The 11,243-nt window shown below is 25.0% G+C and overlaps 2 protein-coding genes across 3 annotated transcripts; one reads left to right on the forward strand and one right to left on the reverse strand.

Moving 5' to 3' along the window:
• Window positions 1-699: 699 nt before the first annotated feature.
• On the reverse strand, window positions 700-8,020 carry LOC126896362 (LETM1 domain-containing protein 1). The gene is made up of 7 exons (XM_050669068.1): window positions 7,779-8,020; window positions 6,958-7,255; window positions 6,703-6,887; window positions 4,086-4,199; window positions 3,518-3,689; window positions 2,660-2,806; window positions 700-1,045 (listed from the first exon to the last, which is right to left on the reverse strand). The coding sequence occupies exons 1-7, from the start codon at window positions 7,874-7,876 to the stop codon at window positions 863-865; spliced, it is 1,197 nt and encodes a 398-aa protein (XP_050525025.1). The 5' UTR covers window positions 7,877-8,020; the 3' UTR covers window positions 700-862.
• A 220-nt stretch (window positions 8,021-8,240) lies between these two features.
• On the forward strand, window positions 8,241-11,024 carry LOC126896361 (adenosylhomocysteinase). Of its 2 annotated transcripts, none has more exons than XM_050669067.1 (2): window positions 8,241-8,612; window positions 9,626-11,024. In XM_050669067.1, exon 2 carries the CDS (start codon window positions 9,655-9,657, stop codon window positions 10,960-10,962), a length of 1,308 nt encoding a protein of 435 aa, XP_050525024.1. In that variant the 5' UTR covers window positions 8,241-8,612; window positions 9,626-9,654; the 3' UTR covers window positions 10,963-11,024. The 2 variants fall into 2 exon arrangements, with proteins under 2 accessions (XP_050525024.1, XP_050525023.1); XM_050669066.1 differs by having other exon boundaries at window positions 8,244-8,608.
• The last annotated feature ends 219 nt before the right edge of the window (window positions 11,025-11,243 follow it).

The following is an 11,243-nucleotide window of genomic DNA, read 5'->3' on the forward strand; positions in this document are numbered from 1 at the left end:
TTTTATTAAAAAAAAAAAAAGTATAAAATTTGATATAGATCATAAGTTATATGAGTTGTCGATTAGATCTATTCCACACTGTATACGATGCCGTATAAAAAATAAACTTGATACCTTTTTAGGTAATAAGGGATGATTCTAAAAAGTAATTATTAGCTGATAAATCAAAAATTATTTTTCCGACATTGTATTTATTTTGCCAGTAATCGAGTGGTTCATGATAAACTGATCACTCTGTATATATTCAAAATTTTCTAACCTGTTTTTTAACATAACTTTTTCATAAGCTTCATTCTCTCTCACTCTCTCTCTCTCTCTATCATTTTACTATTATAATTATTCGACATAAAATAATTATTGGTATGTTAAGGGTTTTTTGTTTGCAACAGAAAAAACGTACAATTCTTAAAAGTTTTAAACATTATTGCACAACAGTAAAAATAATGTAGGATATAAATGCTCTCCTTGTCATACGCCTATTTTTACTTATTGTATTTTATCATTTAGATTTGATTTCTCTTAAAATAATAATTTTTTGATTATGATATAAGAATAAAACTACAAACAATACAATAATAATCAATAACAACTCTTAAATAAAATCTTATGATTAATTAATACATCATACAACATTATAATTTATGAGTTGATGAACAACTTTTTTGTTTTTTATTAACAAAAATTATAATGCAACAAAATTTAACATCAAAAAGATAAAACATGATATTAACATTATTATTTTTATAAAAATAAAATAAACAATAAAATAAATATAAAACAGACTAGATTTTAAAAAAATAACAATTTCTTCATCTAGTGTCTACATAAATATAGATCATTACTTAATATAGAGTATTATTTGTTAATCAGTTTTCCTTAAAATGTCATTTTCAGGTCGGTTCAAAGCAAGTAATACTTGACAGTGAAGAATACAGCTAAGAGTATCCTTGTCAATTTTTGAACTCACTTTTAACCAGTTATTTAAATAAGAAACTAAATTATCCTTATTCGATGAGAATGGATTCAATCCTCTAAATAGACAAGCCTGAAACATGAATAAAAATAACATTTGCAATTAATGAATATAAAGTTTATTATGTGTAATACAACTTTTATATACTTTGATTTTTATAATATTTTTAACATAATTAAGAACTATAAAATAATATTGAATATAAATACACATTCATTCTAAATGTAAGATATTGCATAATACTAACAGCAAAATGTTAATCATTACATTTTGAAAAAAAAATCATCCTACTATTTTAATGAAATTTGGTTAATAGTACATTAAAATTAAATCTAATCAAGTTTTAATGGTAAAAAAGAAGGTTATTACTAAAATTTGACTGTTTTTGTAAGTTATTAATATATAATGAGAGTAGTCATAAAAGTAAGAGCTCCTATAAAGTAACTATATTATCAATTCAACTTATACACTTAATATATACAGGTGGCCCACCACTCACTGACAACTTAAAAAACTTTTGATCCAGTTAATATTTTTAGCTGATTTTTTTTTTAAATAATAGTTATACGTTAGGTCTATAGCTATATCTCAATAATTAATTTTTTTACATTTTATTAAAAATATTAATTATTTTTAAATTTTAAATAAAATGTAAAAAAAAAATCTAAGATAGCTATTTTGTAGAGTAGAATTTAAGAAAAATTTTAGTAAAAAAATATCTTATTAATATTCAGTAGTAAATATTCTGTAGCGTTTTGAAGTTTGTGAAAATTTGAATTTTCATGTACTATTTTACGGTATTAAACATTGAAATACGTATTGAGAAAAGGACAGAAGAAAACGCTATCTTTTCAATATACTTTTGAATGAGAGTGATAAGTAATAATTGCCTTATCTAATTTCTTATCATGGTATTTATGCCAAGTTTGTAATGTATACACACTATCATCATATGTATACACAGTAATCATGAAAAGATAGCGTTTTCTTCTGTCCTTTTCTCAATACGTATTTCAATGTTTATTACCGTAAAATAATACATGAAAATTCAAATTTTTACAAACTTCAAAACGCTACAGAATATTTACTATTGAATATTAATAAGATATTTTTTTACTAAAATTTTTCTTAAATTCTACTCTACAAAATAGCTATCTTAGATTTTTTTTTTATATTTTATTTAAAATTTAAAAATAATTAATATTTTTAATAAAATGTAAAAAAATTAATTATTGAGATATAGCTATAGACCTAACGTATAACTATTATTTAAAAAAAAAATCAGCTAAAAATATTAACTGGATCAAAAGTTTTTTAAGTTGTCAGTGAGTGGTGGGCCACCCTGCTGTATATATAAAGTGTATTATTTCAAAGCTTAAAATTACAGCTATTTATTTACTTTAATTTAGAAAATGTATGTTACAGAGGTAACATAATTAGTTACAGAGGTATTAAAGACTTAATGTTTGAGCATAGGCCACGCATAAAACCGACACTTTTCTACTTTACTATCACACATTTCCCTAATAATTCAAGTTGTTATTAACCAGACATTTTATAATTATATAGTTTTTATTTGTATCAACAATAATATTTTAATTTAACTCAAAATAATTTAAAAAATTATTATTGAATAATAAATTAGATAGAATTGAGAAAATAATAAGTGCTATATATCAAACATACCCATTGTAATTGACGTTGGGTTAATTCTTCAGGTCCTCCTTTGGCCTCTATAGCTCGATCCATTAATTGAATATACTGAGCTAATTTTTTTAATCTCACTCTTCTTCTAAGTCCACGATGCATATTATACAATTTCAAAAGTACAGTCTAAAAATATACATAGTAATTATTCCAAAATAATTTTACAGATTTCACCTAGTCTTGACATAGGTTCAGTCCCTTATACAAAGGTATATATTTAATAAATAAAATAAAATAAATATAAAAAATCTGAATAAATGTTATTTATTCTTTATTAACATAGTAACTAAAAAAAATTAAATACTATTCAATATATCCACAATTTACATTTATACACTTCTTCAGACGATCTTGATCAAATTTATTAGTTTTATCATAAAATATTTATACAACTAATTAATAGGGGCAGAACTTATGACATGACTAGGTATACACAAATTTCTAGAAAATAGATATCTATTAAAATTTAAAAAAAATTACTTTAAAAAGGAATGGTTGTGTCAGAGCTGTCCCAAGGGGATGCAGAAAACAACTAGTTAATACTTAATTATTTCAGTCGGCAATTTTTCAATACACAGGATTACTAAAAACCCTTGAAAAAATTTATTTAATTGACAAAAATAATTTTTTCACTTCCTCATATTTTTTACTTTAAGATGGCCCTGATGATAATGTATAATACTGTAGTGTGTAAAATATTAAAAATTCTGTTAAAAGAATCTGATTGATCTTTTTATAATTTTACTACATTTAATTTAATTTAAAATAAGATATAAAAAAATTACACCATAAAATTTAACAATAACATTTAAAAATATTTTTGAAATAAATACTTACAATGTGTTGGCGAGGTAATGTACTAAAACGATAAGGGAACATAGAAAATACTGGTATAGCATATTGAATATCATCAATTGGGGAAACACCCCCAGCTGCTAAACATTCAATTACACGAAACCATTTTAAAAGCATATCATCAGAACATTCTTCAGCCATTAAACTCAAATGTCTAAAATCATAATTAATAGAACCCATCAATAAGTTAATAACATATTGTATACAAATTGTAAATAATTATATAAAATACCCATTAATTACTACAATTTAAAATTTAAGATGTTTCATTGCAACAATTATTATTTTAGAAATAGTAAAGAATAGCTTAAGTAAAGAAATACATATACTTTTATTTTTTAATAAACCAATAGAATACAATCATATAAGTTTTAACATTTAACATAAATATACAGTATTAATGTGAAATTAAAATTATTTTAATTTCTAAGGAGCTCTATAAATATCTGTATTTTGTATTAAAAACTTTTTGTTAATTTAACTTCTCCAATTAAATAATTTAGTTGGCATATGTTTAATATAATGTAATAAATAAAATATTTTTACTCACTCAAAAATTCTAACATTTTGTTCATAGCATTTTTTTTGATCATGTGTCCAAAATTGTTTAAGTTGTTCTTCACTCCAAAAATGTTCAGACAACAAATATTTAGGAAATATAAATCTAAATATATACACATTAATAAATGTAAATATAATGTAGAGACAAAATACATAACTCCAAATAGTGAAATGTTGAAAAATCAAAAAACATAAAAACAATATTTTGTACATGTTTTTATATGTGAAAAATAAAGTGCCACACATTAAAAAAATAATATTATACTGGATTCATGTCCCTGTGAATAGGGGTTAAGAATACTTCCACGGCCTCTCTACCAGTCGTAAGAGGTGTCGACTAATCAGGCTGTGTTTGGTCGACAGCAAGCATAAAGTTTTGTCAAAAAGTATTAAGAGTCCTGAACAAAATTTAGGTGTATTATCCCATCTCGGAAGTACGGTGAAACAGCAGGTAAGAGCAAATAATGTAATTAAAAATGGAATAAAGTGTTCTTTTCAGTACAAGTAGGATGTGATGAAATTGACAAGGAAGTATTTTAGAGAGAGAGATGGATGAGGTGATGCAAGGAATACCTGGTAATGAAGATGCGTTGATATGGATGGACATAAGAATAAATAATAAGAGCAAAGGATATTAAAGAGTATATGTAAGGTATGGTTTTAGTGAAAAGAATTAAGCTAGAGATAGAATAGCACTATCACACTATCACTATGTAATGTGTATAAAAAGTATTAATAAGAGGATGCTATTGAGTGATGATAATGTGAAAAAAATCACAGAGTATTTTGAAAAATTACTGAATGGGGAGTATCTAAAAGAGATATTAGAGGGATATCTTGTGGAACAAGGGACTAGTATATATAATTAGTGATAAAGAGGGATGGGAGGCTGTGGCATTAATGAAAAGAATGAAGCATTAGAGCCAGATAAAGTGCCAGTAGTAGAAATATGGAAAATATTAGGCGGTGTTGGCATACTGTGGTTGAAAGATCTTTTTAATAAAATTTTATTAGAAGGAAAAATGCCAAAAGAATGGAGGAATAGTACTGTAATACCAATATTTGAAGGTAAAGGAGATTGGAGTGTGAAAATTATAGAGGCATTAAGCTTATGAGTCATAGTATGAAGATTTGGGTTTAGTTTTGAGTTGGATAAAAGAATAAGAAATGAGACATCGATATCTAAAAACCAGTTTAGATTTATGCCTCGTAAGTCAACAATGGAGCCATTATTTTGTGTGAGACAACTAATAGAAAAGTTTAGGGAAAAAAAGAAAAAGCTTTGTATGGGATTTATAGATTTGGAGAAAGCGTATGATAGAGTACCGAGAGAGGTTCTAAAGTGAGCATTAATGAGAAAAGGAGTCCCAAAAAGGTACATTAATATAATAGAGGATATGTATGATGGCACTTGTACCAGGGTAAAAAGTATGGGAGAAGTAACAGAAGGTTTTCGCTTAAGAGTAAGAGTGTATCAGGGATCTGCTTTAAGCTTATACTTATTTTCATAATGATGGATGAAATTACTAGAGAAATACAAGGAGAGGTGCCGTGGTGCAAGTTGTTTACTGACGATATAGTGTTAATAATAGAAAATAGGGAGGAAATTAATCAAAGGCTAGAGTTGTGGAGATCAGGTCTTGAAGAAAAGAGTTTAAGAATAAATAGGAGTAAGACAGAGTACGAGTTTGATAAAGGAGAACACGAGGTAGGTGAAATAAAGAGACCAGTGATAATAGGCGAAGACGTGATTGGAAAGGTGGAAAGTTTTAAATATTTAGGATCAGTTGTGCAAAAGAGCGGTGGTATTGACGAGGATGTAAGAAACTGGTTGAAGCGGAGAGAAGCGTCTGGTGTGTTATGCGATAAAAGAATTCCAATAAGGCTGAAAGATAGGTTCTATAAGAGGGAGTATGGGTGTAACGTCAATTGTGGATAAGATGAGAGAAAATAGACTTAAATGGTTTGGTCATATTATGAGAGAGAAATTGGAACCTGTAAGAACAGTTAGTGAAATGAATGTCGAAGGAAGAAAGAAAATGACCAGGTAGTCAGCTGAAATTCAGATTCATAAAAAATAAATGTTATTAACATTACAATATAATATAAATTGTTGTTATTATGATTGAGTGTTAATTAACTATAATATAAGATTATTCAAAATTTCTTAATTTTAAAAACTTCACATGCCTGGTTCTTTTTTGTTTAAATATTTGCCTGTTTTTTATATTCTGCTTTCAGGTAACTTACTTGTTCTTTCTTTAAAATTTTATGATAAAATAAAATAAAAAAATATGAATTTTCTATTATATTTTAATATAATGAATATCAAAGATTGTAAACATAATTAAATTTTTTTACTATATATAAAATTTTCAAATTTAACCTTGTTTGAATTTTTTAATTTCTTAAAGTTTTTTTATGAAATTTTGACATTAAAAACACTATTTTCACAATTAATAAAAGAGTAACTCATATTATTTATTCTGTATACTCTGCATATATTAACAGTTTAGAATATATTTAAACATCATTAACTAATTATATTCAAAGAAACCTAATTTACAATTGCATAAGAAATTATTTAAAATGTCTAATTTACTTACGCTAAAGGAAATAAAAGAAAATTAGTAAATGGTATAGGCCAAAAAATAAGAATTGGTGTTAATCGAAGTAGCTGCATTGGAAGCCTATATTTCATTTCTAATTCTTCATACGTTAAAGATGAAAGCCCAGACGTAAATATTTTTTTGTATGCAAAAATTAGAACTTGACAATCTTTATACAGATACTAAAATAAATGAAATAAAAATTATAGTAAAATAATTAGGCGGAAAAAGAAAATTTCATATAATTCTTACTTTACATCCAAAAACACCAATCCTTGCATACTTAGCAGCAGATGGAGATATTTTTTCTACTTTATTAATTAAACGTATTCCAAACGAATTTTCTTTTAAGATCTTTAAATCTTCTAGTCTTTGATCATTTTTAGAAGTATTTGTTTCATTTGAACCATTTAATTGAGGTTTAGTTTTTTCAGATGCTTGTATATTTGAGCTATTATTATTTAAACTTGATCTAAAATAAGGAGGAACTTTAGAATCTTGGCCTAATTTATTTGATTCTTTATGAGTGAGGTGTAAAACTGCTGCATTTCTGGAAGTAATAATAATAAATTACAAATTATATTCAACTACTGTAAATATAAATAACCAAACAAAATAATAATTAAATAAAATTATTATTACCTTTTTACTTAACATAGTGCATTACTAAGGTCAAAAATAGTTTAAGAAATTTTACTAGATGATATTTTAAGTAAAGTGAAATCATTACTTCATAATTTGAAAATTAATACCAAATAATAATGTGATAACAAAAAAAAAGAGGTCTTCTCTTTTGGTTGTTCGCCAATAATTTATCAGACACTAGACAGTAAAAAAATTATATTATCTAGCATTTATTCTAAATATTTTGTTATTTTAAATAAACTCTAACCAAAATAACATAATTGAAATTTTTTTTTTTAATAGTTTAAAAAATAAAGCTTGTTCAAAATTATGTAGTTTTTACATAATATAAAAATTGATAAACCCTAACAAACATTTCTTACTCAACTTATATCTTATTTATTTTATAAATTAAATATAATAAAAGATTTATAATAAAAAGAACTTACTTAATATGTCTACAATTTTTATGGAGACAACTCTCTAGATTCAGGAATCTGGGATTACAAATAACAACGCATCTTGATGTTTTAAAAATAAATTTCATAGTTAAGGACACTGAATAAAAATATGATAGAAGATAAATAAGTACAATAATTTTATATTAATATTCGTAAAACTGGAACGAATTGAAAGATTTCAATTAAATAAATGAGTTGGTTTAAAAAAAGATTTTCACAAGCGTTTTTTTTTTTTTTTTGGAAAAAAAAGAATATGATTAATTGATAACATTACAGCTGATACTACCACTATATGATAATGTACTCTATGATATTATCACAGAATAGATTAAACCTATTAAACTAAATAGTTTAATCTATTCTGTGGTATTATTTCATTTTATATAATAATAATATGTTATTTTTTGTTTATTTTACACTATTGAACAATATATTTTATGTTTAAAATTTAATCTAAAGATAGTCTCTATTTGTAAAATGGACAAATTAGAAAAATTTTATTGATAAAATATACCACGTATAATATCGATTGTATTAAAAACATCGTGAAATTTTAGCGAAAATCGATTTGAACTAAACATTAAACACGCGGTATTGTCTCCTGTTCGACAACCTTTGCCACTGAATTATCAGAAATTCGTATCTCATAATAGTTTGAAACAATTGTTTTTCTAGGTAATTTTTAATTTTATACTTGCTCACAACTGAAGTCACTCCGTAGAGTAATTATTATTCATGATTATAATTTCTTAGACTAAAATAATTAGACTACCATTATTATTTATTTGAATCAATTGAACGTTGTGTGTCGAAATTGTGTAAGTATGTAATATCAAATAATTTTATTATGTATAAGTTATTAACAAGCTGGGCACTAACTTGTTTACAAGTTAAAATTAAGTTACATAACTTGTTACTTTTTTGGGAGATTTAACATTAAAGTTATTATAGTACTTATTTAACTCAAATAACATGTTCATTTTTAGTTCATTATTACAATATAATAATAAAATTAAAATTGTACTAAGTTAAAAAATGTATACATACTTTAGCTTTTAACTTAATGTAATATTTCCAAAATTAACTTAATGAGATAAAAAAATGTATTAACTGCCCAATTTTAATTATCTGTATAACATGGATTGTCTTGAAAGTTATATTTGATTTATTACAAATACTTTCACTTACAAATTATTATAAATATGTTTTCAAACTATCATATTTTAATTATGTGTTTAGATGCTGATCTTAATTAATTTTTTTTTTATAATTTTAAAACGATTTAATTTAATGATTGTTTAATTTGAATTTATTTAAGTCAATATTGGGTCAATCCATGATGTATTATCCATCATAATTGCACAACTACTTCAACAAATTTCAAAATTTTCCTTTTTTACTATATTATTATTGTGATTTTAGTCTAAAAAAGTAAATAAATCAGCCTATAAAAAATTTAAATTACTGATTTAATATCAATGTCATTAATCTTCAACTTTTGATATAATCTATCTAAAAAGTTATAGTTAATTATATAAACAAAAAAAAATGTTTGAGTGAGAAACAGATATTTTAAAGAATACTATTTTTTACTCAAAGCCACTTAGTATATGTAAATATTTAGGCAAATACATAGTACATTTTTTAACTTATTTTATATAAATATATTTTTGTTTTTATGCTTATCAATTATATTATCTAAAATCAATAGCACAACAATTATAAATTACATAAAATTTTATTGAATAAAATATAATTTTTGAAAAAAAAAAATTTTCCAAGTGGAAAAATAACATGATTAAAATATAAAAATTTATTATTTTTTATTTTTACAGTACTAATTAAAGTTAACTCATCAACAATAATGCAAAACGGATTTACACATAAATTTAAGGTTGCTGACCTATCCCTTGCTGAATGGGGTCGTAAGGAGATAATTTTAGCTGAAAAAGAAATGCCTGGTTTAATAGCTTTGCGTAAAAAGTATGGTCCATCAAAGATTCTTAAAGGTGCTCGTATTGCCGGTTGTCTTCATATGACTATTCAAACTGCAGTTCTAATTGAAACCTTAATAGAACTTGGTGCAGAAGTTCAGTGGTCTAGCTGTAACATATTCAGTACACAAGATCATGCAGCTGCAGCTATTGCTAAAACTGGAGTCCCTGTATTTGCATGGAAAGGTGAGACTGAAGAAGAATATTTATGGTGCATTGAACAAACTTTAGTTTTCCATGATGGAAAACCATTAAATATGATTTTGGATGATGGTGGTGACTTAACAACTTTAGTACATAAGAAATATCCTCAATATTTAGATGGAATTAAAGGTGTTACTGAAGAAACAACTACTGGAGTTCATACTTTATATAAAATGAAAAAAGAAGGAATATTAAAAATGCCAGCAATTAATGTTAATGATTCAGTTACTAAAAGCAAATTTGATAATTTATATGGTTGTCGTGAATCTTTAATTGATGGCATTAAACGTGCTACAGATATAATGATTGCTGGTAAAGTGTGTGTTGTTGCTGGTTATGGTGATGTTGGAAAAGGATGTGCTATGTCATTGAAAGCATTTGGTGGTCGAGTAATTGTTACAGAAATTGATCCAATTAATGCTCTTCAAGCATCTATGGCTGGTTTTGAAGTTACCACTATGGAAGAAGTGTGTTCAAAAGGTCAAATATACGTGACAACAACAGGTTGCAAAGACATAGTTACAGGAGCACATTTCCCTCATATGCCTGATGATGCTATTATTTGTAACATTGGTCATTTTGATTGTGAAATTCAAGTCACTTGGCTTGAAAAAAATGCCATTGAAAAAATCAATATTAAACCTCAAGTTGATCGATATACTTTACCTAATGGAAAACATATAATACTTTTAGCAGAAGGAAGATTAGTGAATTTAGGTTGTGCTACTGGGCATTCATCTTTTGTTATGAGCACATCATTCACCAATCAAGTTCTTGCTCAAATTGAACTCTGGACCCAAAGTAATAAATATCAACATAATGTATATGTATTACCTAAGAAATTAGATGAAGAAGTGGCTACTTTACATTTAGATCATTTAGGAGTTAAATTAACCAAACTTACTGAAGAACAAGCCAATTATCTTGGAATTCCATCAAATGGACCTTTTAAGCCAGAACATTATAGATATTAGTAAAAATTACATAATAATTATAAAATTAAAGAAATAAATAAAATATTTCAAACTTAACCTAATATCTGTCATAAAATAATAATTTTTTTTTCAATTGTCTGATCAAGTAGAAAATTGAAAAATTCTCACCTATATTTTTAAATTACCGCAATATATAAAATGTAATTTTTATTTATTAATATTTAATTTAACTACTATGTTATGACTAGAAATCTTTATAGTTACCATAAGTGACATTCATTCGAAATCTTTTTCTTTTTTAAGATAATTACATTTTTCAA

The sequence above is a fragment of the Daktulosphaira vitifoliae genome, unplaced genomic scaffold (genome assembly GCF_025091365.1).
Source record: "Daktulosphaira vitifoliae isolate Bord-2020 unplaced genomic scaffold, ASM2509136v1 Scaffold_1, whole genome shotgun sequence".
NCBI lineage: Eukaryota > Metazoa > Arthropoda > Insecta > Hemiptera > Phylloxeridae > Daktulosphaira > Daktulosphaira vitifoliae.